This window comes from Staurois parvus, unplaced genomic scaffold (genome assembly GCF_062004578.1).
Source record: "Staurois parvus isolate SC_StPar_1 unplaced genomic scaffold, SC_StPar_1.0 ptg000059l, whole genome shotgun sequence".
Classification (NCBI taxonomy): domain Eukaryota; kingdom Metazoa; phylum Chordata; class Amphibia; order Anura; family Ranidae; genus Staurois; species Staurois parvus.
This window is the reverse complement of record NW_028317855.1, coordinates 6,662,537-6,677,066: the sequence shown is the minus strand read 5'-3', so window position 1 is coordinate 6,677,066 and position 14,530 is coordinate 6,662,537. Positions and strand designations below refer to the sequence as shown.

Sequence of the window (14,530 nt, the reverse complement as noted above, 5' to 3'; positions counted from 1 at the left end):
ATGTGGTGGCTGCATTAGTTTTATTTTTAGGGCTCCATACACACTATTGTTTTTATGTTTTTAAGCTCAAAAACCGCTAAGAAAAATGCTGGATAAAAAACATTAATAGCATTTTTTAGTAGCATTTAGTAACGTTAGCATTTTATTAGAATTTTTACAGTACATGTAGGGAAAAAAAAGGTAGAAGAAAAACTGCTAGGAGAGTTTTAGTAGCATTTAGGAGTGTTTAGTGTTTTTTTTTCTGCTGGAAAAACACTCCCAGAAACTCTAAAAAAAAAATGTTTTCTGCTCCTAAATGTTGGACACATGGGATAACACTATTTAGCTTCTAGGAGCAGAAAAAGAAATGCTGATAACAGCTTCTAGAAACGAGTGTGCATGGAGCCTTGGGCTTTTTTCCACTCTGTTTTCACCTGATCTAGCCAGTAACATCCCTCCTGTATTAAGTGTCCCCACTCTTAATAAAGGATCACAGGGACACCTTTGGACAGTAGCATTGTCAGTCTGGGGGTAAGGGAGTGTTAGATGTACTAGCAGATTTAGATACACTAACACATTGAAGCCAAACTACAGCTCACACTGCAGTTACACAAACAGTAGGAACAACAGTTTTTTTTCTTTTGGAAAAAAGGTTTTAAATTTATAAATAAAAGCTGATAATACATGAAGCAGCTTCCTATGGGGGCAGTGGATGAAGAGGAGGAGCTAAGAGCAACAGTGTGGGAACCAGAGAAGAGGAGGATCAGGGCTGCTCTGTGCAAAACCATGGCAGAGCAGATAAGTATGATATGTTTATTATTTTAATTTAAAAAAAAAAAATATTTATAATCACTTTAAGGTAAAAAATACCCCAGTATTTGTATCGCCCCCTCTCCTTCCTATATATTTATCTGATCCCTATCTCAATCCGGAGCTGTGCCCATCTGAAGCAGAGCTGGTCTCTCTTCCTCTCCTCACAGGACACAGAGGCAGGAGTGGGAGCTATTGGCTCCTGATGCTGTCAATAAAATCCTGTGAGGAGTGATCAGGGGCAGGGCTGAGCCATGCTGTGAATGTCTATGGACGCACTCAGCTTGGCTTGGGAGTGAGCCCACAGGTGTGTCACCACGGCAAGCAGTTTGCCGTGTTTTCACACACAGAAGAAGAGGAGCCAAAAATGCTGGTAAGGGAGACCAGGTAAGTATAGCACGTTAGTTATTAAAAGAAAATAGCCTTTACAACTGCTTTAAAATTCTGTCAATATCTGATCTTATCTTTTCATTACCAATACTTAGAGCATGAAGTACTGTAACATACCATTAAGAGATTGTCTATTTATGTACTTACTTGGATACATCTAGTAAAAAGTCATTCAGCTCAGTTTGCTTGGCCAATCCTCTGCATACCTATGATATAATTTGAAAAAAAAAAAGAAAATCATTGTGAAAAAATATACAGATTGGGATAATGTAAATAGCCACAAACTATTACATGCTAACCTCTTCATGATCAAAGTCAAAACAAACCTTAACGCCCAAACTCAATTTTGCAACTGTAACGTGTTCGTGTAACTGTACATATCACAACTACTTGCTGTATACAGGTATATTATACTTTGATTTCGACAGACTGGCTTTCATTTGGTAGTAAATGTTAATGGATATTTCCTTTTTTTTTTTTTTTTTTTTTTTTTTTAGAGAAGTGAAAAACTGGTCCAAAATAGTAAAAAATATAATTTTTTAAACTTTAGCTGTAAAAAAAAAAACTTGCAAACTAAAATTCTACTCCTGACAATTGTGGTGATATCATATGTGTGTGCATATTTTTATTAGGTTCAAGAAACAGTATGAATTTTGTGCTCTTTTTTTGTCCAACCTAAACACACTGACACTAAAGATGCATGGCTACACATTATATAATTTATTTTGTACAATTTCCTTTAGAATTACCAAAACCATATATTTTGTATTTGGCCTAAACACTTTCAAATTGTATCCAATCAAGCATACATAACTGCAGGTAAATCTAAAGGATATTTAACAAGAAACTTGTATAATGTGTTGCCAGCTTAACACTTGCACTGACACTAAATAGAAAACCTTTTTTTTCTTGGCTATAACACACTGACCCTAACATTGACATTAACTGACTCTAAGCACTGGATTACACTGGATACTGACACCAACTGACACTAAGGCAGCCAATATGAGTGATTTTTTTTTTTTTCATTCAACCAGCAGATTGCCCCAATTGACTCAATTCCCCCATCCACACACTCAAGGTGGATGAGGGAATCCTCCCCGCCGAGCTATTGTATTCTGACCCCTGTCATCAGAATACACAGATCAACTCCGCTGATCAAGCAGCAAAAATCCAACAGGACAGTTGTAGAATCTCCTTGCCCATACATGGATCGAAGTTCAGCCAGGTCCTGTTCAACTGGCCAAAATTTGATCAATGTATGGCCGGCTTAATACTAACACCAAGTGACACTTACACTACCACTAACTGACACCGACACTAACATTCATCAAAATAGATCAAGCCCTGATCGAGCTAACCTTCATTTATTTTTTTCAACAGACATTTTTTTTTGTACGCTGTATCTTTTCCTCTTAACACAGGAGAAATAACACAGGAATGGGCTATAGAGTGAACCATCACTGTGACGGCCAATCACAGGCTATCACAGCAATCATGTAATCGAGAGCTGGTTCTTCTAGCTCCTAATCATTAGTATGAGACCGCTGTCGCTGACAGCTTGGTCTCAGTGCTGGGAGCACGTAATCAAGCACACTTGCAGCACAAACACAGGAACACATATATAGCACCCAGGATTAAAATTCACTTTCTGGGTGCCACATATATGTGTTAACCAGTCATAAAAGCATTAAATACTCAATTTACCCAATTCTAGCCAAATTATTTTAATTCTGAATTTTTTTAGTTAACAGTCAACTTTTTATTGATGTATGTGGCCAAGTTGGGGGGATTACACTTAACTTCCTGTCATTGTGAATGCTTTTAACATCAGGACCCATTCTGTTCACAAAAAAAAAAAAAAAAAAGATTTCAGCAGGAGTTGGGCTTTCAATGATTTGTTTTCAAATCAGCTTGCAATAAAACAAACTTACTTGCACTTGATGTATTGCTACTGATGCCCATGCAAGGTTTGCTGTTGCCACCTGTCAAATAAAAGCAGCTTAGCTAAAATAAGTATAAAAATAAAATTATCTACAGTAATGAGCAATGTGCATTTTATATTGTGTTTGTCCACATAATTCACCTAGGCTAGAGCAATGTGCATTACTGTATTTCTAATGTAGTTACATATGTAAAAGGAAAAAAAGTTCACATCCTTATCTAATTGTTATAACAAATATTAAAATGTTACTAAACCAACAACAGTAAAATCTAGTCTGTATATGCAGTAAAGCATGCTTGTTATACTCCCTGTGGAACCTAGGGGGTTAATCCTCCTCATTATGTAAAAAGGCCGTTTGATCCTGTATTCTGTGGTCCTCTCATTCTATTGTCCCCAATCCATCTGCTGATAGAACAGAGGCTTGGGGGAAAGCTGCACATACTCAGTTTGGTGTGTATTGCTAGAGAGTTTTGATTTTCTTTGGAGAGTGCATGTGATCAGTTGACCCAATCACCACTGTCCAGACAGAGGATCAGGGGTCCTGCAGCCTCATAGGACAATCAGGGGAGAATAAAAACTCCACCTACAAGCTTTAACAGTGCTCTGCTGGACACTGATAGAAGTCACAAGACTGCTCTAACTGCTAATGAGAAAATGTATTTAGCAGTTTACATTTACTAAAACCCTGGTATTTCCATGTTCTGTGTATTGTGGGAAACCAGATATAGCGAATACAGGGTCCAGGGTTTAGTAAGACTTTAACTGCATCAAAATGTAATATGTAATAAAATATTCCTATGTGTCCAAGTGTAAAGGAGGCAAAACACTATAAATCTTATAAATCTTTCAAGTTAAACTCCAGCCTTATCTTCAGTCTTGCATGGTTGTACAGGTTCCTCTCTTGTACAACCAAAATGGATTACACTTATTTCACTACACACTGTGAGCTTCTCACAGTGTGCATTAACAGCTGCAACTATTCAGATCCCACCTCATTTTCTGGATGGAGGACATCCAGAATCATATAGATCTTTTTCTACCCAGCCTTACTGTCCCTGGTATAACCCTTTCAGACACTGGATTTCAGTTTTGTCAATCATAAAGATTCAGCATCACAGGTGGGCATTGGCTAGGGCAGCCTATATGCAATAGCAGCCTTACACCAGAATTTAGGTACTGTCATATAATAAATTGCATTATCTACATCTAAGGATCATTGCTACCTGCAAATAATGAAACAAACATCTCCAGCTTACTTGTTGGTGACACAGGCGGAAGGCTTCTTTTCCCCAGTACCTATGAAGTTCTAGAATTCCAATAAGGTCCCCAATAGCTGTAACAATTGGTAAGCACAGAACAGACTGGATACGAGTCCCTGAGTCCAGCCCAGTACCTTTTGGGAACCGTTCATCCTGGAATTTAACAATGCACAGACAAAACAACAGTGACAGCAAAACTATGTAAAGATCCAAACAAGTTACGGAGTGTAATTTCATATTACAAACAAGTTTGTTCTGGTTTAAATGCTAACATATGTGAAATGCATTTTATTAGAAGCATTAAAGAAAGTAACAAAGTGTAAGATTGAACTAAATAGTATGACCTTGTGCTAATCCTGCTTGAGCAAAGATCAGGCAATTTAGGGGTACCCCTAGGAGATCATAAAAAGTGCATTTGTTATTGAAAGCATTTATTATTGCTCAGGTACACTTTCAAAATTGTCGGAAAATTTCTTTATAATCTGTCTTTCCCACTGTAGAGGGAAAAAAAAGGAGTTGGTCGCACGTGTTATTTTAGACCATTAACCAAGGTGCAGGAGAAGCAATGGTAGCTCTGGATGCCACACATGGCAGGCCGATGCATCCACATCTCTTGCTTTTCGGAAGACATGTACCTGTCTATGGGTAGGCTAATCTCTCCTTCAAACAAGTATCTCTATTACAGGTTTGGCTGTCAATAGACACATCAATGTGTCAGTGTCACCGATTTCAAATATTACATGCTTTTACTGCCAACAGAGTTTTTGACAATGTTTGACAAACACATAGTCTAAGCTACAACGATTCCTTGTTTACCTGTGAATAATAAAATTAAATATGTACAGCAAAGTTTTATACTAAGTGACATAAAAAAGGCCTGTGTCTCTGTTTGCCCACGATTATTCAAGTAACCAAATCTGTGGGTTAGGAATGGTCTTCAAATTAGAAATCAAGAAGAATATGCCATAGCAATTAAAAGTTTGATTCCATGATTACTTGTTAATGATATACCTTTTAATCTGCCTCCATCCTCTTATTTTCTGGTAACCCCTCTTTAGCCTTATATGCAAAGGAGAGAAATGAGACTGATTCAGTAATCACTTGAGTTTTTAAAGCTGAAATCTGGGATAAGCAAATACTGTCTACATATAAGAAGCAAGTGTCTTCTATACGAGTCTTGGTATTTGGTGTATTTCTTCTAGATTGGCACAATCATTCGCCTCTGTGCAGGGGTTTTATAGTATGAAGACCAGTCAATGAGTAGTCTCTACTTGTGCAGGATGAGTGGTCTTCTATCTCCCTCCCCCGTAGTTTTCTGCAAGCAGCCTGTATTGGATGGGACCTGCTGGATCCCTCCCAAAGCTCTGTATTCTCCACAAGTTATGTGTAGCATAACAATGTAATTGCTTTTTTGGTAATATTTGGATTTGAGAATGTGTATGTTGCAGACAAAGTGAATGTATTTGAGAATTATGTAATCTATTTAAAGAATAACTCCAGGCATGGTATTTTCTAGATAAATTGGTCTACCTTCAACCAATGTAACTATGTATATATTATACCAAGCCAGTGCCCCTGGAAACTAGAAATCACTGAAGTAGACAACACTTGCTCTCCTCTTGCTCCCGGGTCCCGTGCTAAGCAGCCGGCCTGATGAATTCTGAACACAGGAGGTTGGTCACTCAACGTGGGTGCCATTTAGAATGTTTTGCATTTTCTGAAAGAATGCAAAGTGTTTTGTGACTGGGCAAGGTGGCGTTGTCAGGCTTGCCACCTTGTTCGGTCTGAGAATGCTTTGTATTCAATGAGAAAATACAAAGCATTGTATATGGAGGTGGTGCTTAGCAGCTGACCCAGAAGCAAGTGGAGATGACTGGAGTAGTGGTGTCTATTTCAGTGATATCCAGCTTCCAGGGGCATTGGTCTAGGTATGGTATATTTACTTTGGTTGAAGCTGGACCAATGTAACTAGCTAAAAATATACCATGCCTGGAATTGTTCTTTAAATAGATTACTTAATTCTCACATCAGCCAGGTATGGTATATACATAATTTCACTGGTCCAAGGTGGGCCAATATAACCATTTAAGAAATACTGGAATTAATCTTCAAATAAAAGTGCTTATGCCTGCAGTTCAAATGGCATCCATCAAAGTAGCCCCGTAGAAAACAGCACAACCAACTTAAAATTTACATCTGGCTATACAGGAAAGGATCCAAGCCTGAACAATGGTTGTATATATGCATACACGATTGTTAACATTCAATAAAGAGCATCTTACCCCAATAATATCTTCTACCAACAAAGTGTTTCTGGATTTGGCTACATGTGCAGATATTGTAGTGCCATATTCAACTGGTCCAGCAGGTGTTAACTGTGTCTGTCCACCCTTTGTTCCAGTTGGTGTGAACATACATAAGGTCTAGAAAACACATAAAAAGGTCCTTAACTTGTAGCCCATTACAAAAACATAATTTAAAATGTTACACAAATATTTAGGTTTTTCTGAAAAAGCAAGGAAGGATTAACACATCACACACCTGATTTACATATTGTTATAGGTATTATAATACTGAATATAGAATTAGCACTACATAAATAAAGATACAACATAGAGGTATAGCGCTGTGTTCCTAAGATGGTAAAATGCTGCAGCCCTCTCTCTAGAGGTGTGTGTGAGCTTAATAACGTGCAATTTAATAGGCTAGGATCCCTAAGATGAAAAAAAAAAACCCTGTATGTACTACAGAGCACCTTCCCCCTCCTAAACTAATCAAAATGAGAGACGGGAGTAGAAATGAAGTATAAAAATATGCTCCTGGAGAATCTTAACATCCTACAAAGTCCCTCCCTAAAAAAGAGTGGGCCAGGTAAGTGGGTGAAACACACCGATTACAACAGGTGCCTCATTAATTAATTCCACAATGTGAGTGAAAAAACTTCCTCCCTCTTTCTGAAGAACATGTGAAGTGACAATTGCCTTTTAAAATAAAGTACTACAATGCACCTTCCCCCAAAACATGGGATGTCCTACATCCCAAGTGCTATGTGCAATAATTAACTGTGATACAACAAAATCATGTACAAATTAATACCAAATGAAAGCCCAATTTGTCCTGAAAAAAAACAAAGGTATAATGCACCTGTATGTACAAAGTCGTTGTGATGATATGTACGGTTTTACTAACACATGTCAAAGTTGGAAAATTTTACTTGGGCTTTAAGATCTGGTTTACCCTTAGGCGTGAAGGGGTTAAACTATGGTGTTATTATTATTATACAGTATTTATAAAGCGCCAATGGTTCGCTCAGCGCTGTACATTACAAAGGGGGACAGAACATGTGACAGAACAATACCAATACAATGCAAAACATGAGGGGATCAAGGGCCCTGCTCTTTTGAGCTTACAATCTAGGTGTTGTTCAATCACCAAGTTGTTTTGGGTAAATATCATTACCAATTTTAATCTGCATTTAGATCACAAGGTGGTACCCTGGCATTCAGCTATAAAGCAGATTTACTAATGGGGCAGGACCATGGCATGTGTTCAGCATTACAATGAATGACCCACTGATATGATCAGAGATGACACAGACAGCTTTATAAACATTGCCTACTACAACAAAAATAGAAAGGATCTGTAGCAATGTTCTCCTCTTGGCATTATTTAGCAGTGTGCCAGCTGAGTAAGATAAGTACGTTTATTAGAAAAGTTCCTATTTTAAAAAACGGCTGCAGATAAGTTCAGATTTGATGCCTAACTGCTGCAAACATTTAGAATTAAAATCATATTAGTGAGAACTATAGTATTGTGGTATGATATACAATATTAGCATATGCAGTTGATGAATGAAGCTATGCAAAATTCAGAGCTTCTGAAAAGAAGTGTTTCTTGAATTATGAGAGTTGTCAAAATAGATGTAGTTTGACAAAATGCTCTTAAATGTCTCTGCAGTAAGCTAAGACAGTAAAAGGTGTTTTACAGGATTCATTGAGGTTATTGCACAGGTGTGTTAAATGTATTTGGATCATAAGACAATTTACTTTGCTGTATTGGCCCTCAAAATTGACTCCCAAGGGCCTTAGGCCTCCTGCCAAATTACATTTGTAAAACTAATGGTACTAGACAAAACTTACCGCTTTTTCAACCCATTATTTATTTTATTTTTTATTTTATTTATTACAGGTACTTATATAGCGCCATCAATTTACGCAGCGCTTTACACATACATATTGTACATTCACATCAGTCCCTAAACCTCAAAGGGGTGTACAATCTAAAGTCCCTAATTTACATACACATACTAGGGCCAATTTAGACAGGATCCAGTTAACCTACCAGCATCTCTTTGGAGTGTGGGGGGAGAAGCCAGAGTGCCCGGAGGAAACCCACACAGGCACAGGGAGAACATGCAAACACCAAGCAGGTGGTGCTGTGGTTGGGATTTGAACCAACGACCCCCTAGTACTACCAGGCGGAAGTGCTAACCATTTAGCCATTAATCTGCCCCATTTTTTTTTCACTGAAATTTCTGACAATAATTGGAAGGCAAGAGCATAAAATGGTGTCCCCTGATGTCACCAAACAGCCCCTAATAGCCATCCAAATATATTAGGGAATTTGGGAAAAGTTTCCCATTTTAAAGTAAATGATTCCAAACCCACATCTTATGAAATAGTGATACCGAAGAATTTTAAAAACCATCTACTCTGAGACATTCCTTATAAATGGTAGCAAAAAGTTAAAAAGTATCAGGCTGTTAAAGGAGAAGTACAGCCATAATTCTTTCTCCAGTTTGTTCTACACTTCTGTGACCCATTTTCAGTTGACAGCAGACTGAAGCCCGCTGTCAGCTGACATCACTCAGCCAATCCAGGCTGGAGAAAGATCCCAACAAGTGAGTGCGGTGGCAGAGCAGACAGCGGTGACTGACAGTCCCGCTCTCTGCTCAGAGCAGTTGTGAAAACTCAGCAACCAGTGGTCATGAGTTTTCACACTTACAGCCAGCCAGGGACCGATGCTGCATCCACCTAGGTAAGTATAATTGGGGGGAAAGCAAAATACTTTTAACATCACCCATACATATAACCAGATTTTATTGCAAATTATTCCGCCTTCCTCTTCTGGGCAATTTCCGCACACAATATGGCAAGCTAAAAAAAAAAATATATTGTGGGCAGGCAGAGTAGCAATACCAGAAATTATGATTTTGCATATTCATCTCTGCATTTTCTGAAGAGTAAGCCCAAGCATCCTAAAGACTTATTTATTTAACCGTACACTCTGTATGCAAGTTAGAAAAGAACTCATGGGAGTAGAAAAAGCAGTGGGAACGGAAATCCAAAACCTATCCTGTTATCACAAAGCAGTAAATCCTGAAGTGGAGTTCCACCCCACAGCCGCATTTGTTGTCAATTCCTGTGCAATTAATTTTTTGATATTGTAATTGTTTTTAGTTTAGTTTTAGTACCTTTAGATGGTACTAAAACTAAACTAACAAAGAAAGAGCAGAAATCGCTCCACTTCCATCCTACCTCACTGTGGCGAGGTATGTAATTTCCTTTTTCCTGCTGGCTCCTGGGATGCCAGTGTGATCAATCCCAGGAGTTCATTGACAAGTTGCTGTAACAATGGGGCATGAACTTCCTCCACCGCCGCCATTGCTATGGCAACCTGTAATACACATAGTGCCCCGCGATTAGTTCCCGCTGCGCATGCACGAGATCAGGAGGTGCATGCTGAGTAACCAGCTCCACCTAATGATAGAAGAAACTCCTAGCGGGCTTCATATACCCACACTCTGATTGGCCACTTACATGATCCAGGGGGTGCTGTAAGTAATGCTGGATTAAAAAAAAATAAAAAGATTACAAATATACAGTATGCCGATTTAAAATTTAGTTGCAGCGACAATCGTGGGGTGATTTAAAAAAAAAAAAATTACAAGATGACTGGAGTTCTGCTTTAAAGTGTCAAACCCACATTATTAAAAACTATAAATGCTATGTATGCTGTTCATACTCACTCAGTTACAATGGGTTTCATTTTCTGTATTCTGCAAAAAACTGGTTCATCCTGCTGTTCTCTATCCCCCCCTTCTGTCCATGTCTTTACTGCAGTTGGGGATTTGCAGAGCAGTGTTGGCAGCTACTGCATATGCTCAGTTTTCAGTGTATTTTCTAACCTAAGCATTTCCTATCATATCTGAGCAGCCCTTGGAACTAAAGAGTCACACATGTGGGCATATACACAGTGGTAAATGGCAGCCTACTTCTTCCCTCCTCCATGCCCACTAACCAGCTAAACACAATAGGGGTGGGATATTATAGCTTGATTGATGGAGGCTTCACCTCCCTGTTATTAGAAGACACAGCCTAGAGGGGCATGACACAGCCTGTGACTGGCAGAAAAGCACCCCCACCATGTTATTTCCAAAAAGTAAAAAGATTTATTTTCAGATATATACTGTATTTAAATGACTATTTAAAACAGTTTACTGATATTATTTATTTTTACTCTATCCGAAAGGCTTTTTTATTTTGAACATGTGACTAGCAGAAGAGGACAAAAATCTCATCTTGTCACTGTTTCCCTGAATACAGGCTGGGAAACAGCTGGGTCATGTGACAGCTGTATATTGATTGGGGAAAGAAATAATTACAGTGCCATCATCCACATACAGAAAGAAAAGGGATAATGTAAATGAAACAGTGTGTGTTCAGTATCACTTTAAGAAGCAAAAATGTTGGCACTCAGACTGGGACCTCATCGAGAAACCTAGCATTGAGTTTGACCTATGTGGCTTATGAAGGGCTCATACACTGGGCCACAAGCCACATATTAATATTATACATGATTTATATAGCACCAACAGTTTACACAACGCTTTACAATATAAGGGCAGACAGTACAATTACAATCCAAAAAGGAATACAGAAAGATTCAGAGGGCCTTGCTCATTAGAGCTTACAATCTAAAACTGTTTTCCATTCAGGCCTTTATTGATGTATACCCAAGTTGAAATGTATCGATTCTATCTTCCCTTCTATAAATTTACCTCTATATTTTCTCCAGGAATTGCCCCACATTATAACATATGTTAACAACCTTCAGGCTAATGCCAAATGCATTATTTTATGGGGTTTTTTTTACTCAAAACCTTGACCATTACTGAGGAACAATGTGCAACTGCATATAAATAATAATTCTTTATTTCACTGGGTGACACAGGATGCTCAGGGAACTCTGGAGTCACAGAAGTGACTCAGGATGATTAAAGTGCTCTGGAGTCACATGGATCATGAGGTGACACAAAGTGCTGTGAAGCCATAGGGGTCACAGGAACACACAGGAGATACTACAGCAGGGGGCAGGGCGCAAACATGGCGCTGAGTAGCGCTGCAGGGGCTAGGAGCTCTAGACACCCGCCAGGTGATGGAGGAGGGGGGGTCCCGAGTAACTGGCGGACGGTGCATGGTGAGGACCTGTGGAGCAGTAGTCTCTGTGGAGGGTGACCCCAGAGCACCAGTGGCATCTCTTCTGACCCTGGAAGATCAAAATCCAGTATCTGAGTATCGGAAGCTAAGTTGGAAGAAGCATAGCTCAGGTGGAGTGGGTGAGTCGCCTCAGGAGGCAGTAAATCCCCAGTGTTACTACTGTTGCTTCTGATACTGGAAGAAGAGAGGAAAACAATAGAAGTAATAAAGGGTCTCAGAGGTCGGTGGGACTGTGGAAAAGTATAGAAGTATTAGAAGCTCAATAGAAGAGGGGGTACCCAGGAAGTGGTAGATGGACTGAAAGGGGCTCAGGAAAAGCCGGATTAGTATCCCTGGTAATATCCCAGGAAAACTGTAAATATACCCTGCCTGAAGATACAGAAATTATTGTAAAGATGAAGAGAAGATCAGTTAAAGGAGGAGGTACAAAAACTCCCCAATCGAGTCTAAACACAATAAAGAAGTATATGCCTTTATAGGAGAAAAGCCCAGAGGATCAAATCCCTGAGACAAGGAGAAGTAAGTTGCATTGGAGATCAAACGAGACTATCTTTTGGGGCAATGGATAAGATCCAGATCAAAAGAAGTCACAGACGTGGAAATCGAAATAGGAAAAAGAACGGAAGAGCAAGAAGTGAGATCGCAAATGCCTACAAAATTATAAATTGCAGAAATGTTTGCAAAATTGGAAAGCTCTATAAAGAGTGAAATGGTGGTACTACATAATGATATGGGACAAATTCTATCAAGAGTAGAAGAAACAGAAAGAGATTTAGAGAAACAAGCTCAGGTAATTAATAAATTAGAAGGGCAAAGAGAGGAAATAAGAGATCAGAGAGTGCTCTAGTATAAATTGGAGGACCAGGAAAATTGAGATAGAAGAAACAATCTAAGGATCCAGGGTTTACCAGAGGTATCCCAAGGAGAAGATCTACCGGAAAAGATGAAGAAACTGTTTAATCCAATAATAGGGAGAGCAGAGATTGAACATCTAAAAATAGATAGAGTGGACATGATAAGAAGGTCCCAGATAACAACATCAAATAACCCAAGAGATGTGATAGTGCGTTTCCATCATTACAAAGAAAAAGAAAACATCTGGAAGAAGCTGTGCAGGATACCAGAAATAAAATTTGTAGAAATAAAGTCACAAATTTTCACAGATATTGCTCCAGAGACACTTGCAAGAAGAAGACTCCTGAAACCCTTACTGGACCAGATGAAAGAGAAACAAGTCCGTTATAGCAGGGAATTTCCTGCATGTTTGATCGGGTGGAAGGATGACAAATCGGCAACATTGAGATTCCCAGAAGATATGAGAGACTTTTGTGAAATACTAGAACTACAGACATTGGACATTGTAGGGTGGTCCAAGGGGCTGAAGGAGAATGTAGTACTAGGAAAAGAGAAATAGTAATGAGCTTCTAAAAACAGATTGTAATAGAAAAATGATAGGGAGGAGAGAGTTTTCGGCCCTGCGTTTCTCTCCCCCTTTTAATTAAAAAAAAAAAAATTCTTGTTTTTTCTCCACTTCCCTTTGCTGGATATCCACCCCATCCACCTCTTCAGCATCCTTGTGGCAAAGAATACATCAGACAGGACATAGGGTTGAGGGTTGTTGCACGATGCGGAATTGTAGATCCAGGATGAGATACTGGGGTATGTTTGGGCATGTGTGTTTGGAGCCCCACCCTGGGACATGAACCGAATGTGATAACAAATCACAATTGATTCCAAGACAAAAATTAGGCCACTGGGGTTTTAAAGAGGGGGATTTCGGGGGGAGGGAGGGAAAGAATATTAGTAGCAGGTCTTCTGGTTCAAAAAGTGTACATATAAACCCAATAAAAGGACGTACAAAAGAGAATAGATCTAGAGGAAAGAATGAATAGGATCAGATTTATGACATAATGTAAATGGTCTGAACACCCCATCAAAAAGGTATAAGATCTTGAGAAGTATATCAACCTTCTATCTAATTGGTGTTTCTTCAAGAGACACATATAACCCAAGATAAAAATGTGAAACTACACTCTAAATTTTTCCCAACCTGGTACTATGCGGATTCAGCAATAAGACGGGCAAAAGGAGTAGCAATCGGGTTTGGGAGGAATATAAGATTTACAGTCGAGAAAAGCTTGGTGGACCCTGAGGGTCAGTTTTTATTCTTGAGAGGAAACCTGCAGGGTATGGAGTGTACTTTGGCAAACATTTATTGTCCCAATAAGAACCCAATGGTAATACCTTTAGGAAGTTCAATTTTGCAAGAGGAAGTAAGCTTAGCATTAAAGAGCACAGCAGCAGGTAAGAGCCCCAGGCCAGATGGTTTTACAGTGAGATATTACAGGAAATTCAGAGAACAAGTAGTTCCCAAAATATGTACATATATGAATGCATTAGGAAATTAAACAAAGATGAGGGAGGAGTCACTAAAAGCATATATTACATATATTATTACTAAAAGCATAAAGACAAATCTCAGTGTACCAGTTATAGTTATATGTATCTTTGTTAAATGTTGATACAAAATTATATGCAAAGGTATTAGCAACTAGGTTGAAAGAACTGATGCTGGACTGGATACACTTAGATCGAGCAGGATTCAGTATGGGTAGAGAAGGAAGGAATAATGGATTAAGATCATTGCT

General features: G+C 38.8%; 1 protein-coding gene across 4 annotated transcripts in view; it reads right to left on the bottom strand.

Annotated features, from left to right (window-relative positions):
- Positions 1 to 14,530, bottom strand: part of PDE10A (phosphodiesterase 10A) — a 619,526-nt gene that overhangs the window by 163,900 nt on the left and 441,096 nt on the right. For all 4 annotated transcript variants that reach the window (XM_089668592.1, XM_089668593.1, XM_089668595.1 and 1 more), the window contains 4 exons: positions 6,666 to 6,806; positions 4,381 to 4,536; positions 3,114 to 3,164; positions 1,327 to 1,385 (listed from right to left, as the gene is read on the bottom strand). In XM_089668592.1, coding sequence (XP_089524718.1) covers positions 1,327 to 1,385; positions 3,114 to 3,164; positions 4,381 to 4,536; positions 6,666 to 6,806 — 407 coding nt within the window. The remainder of the gene's footprint in view (positions 1 to 1,326; positions 1,386 to 3,113; positions 3,165 to 4,380; positions 4,537 to 6,665; positions 6,807 to 14,530) is intronic.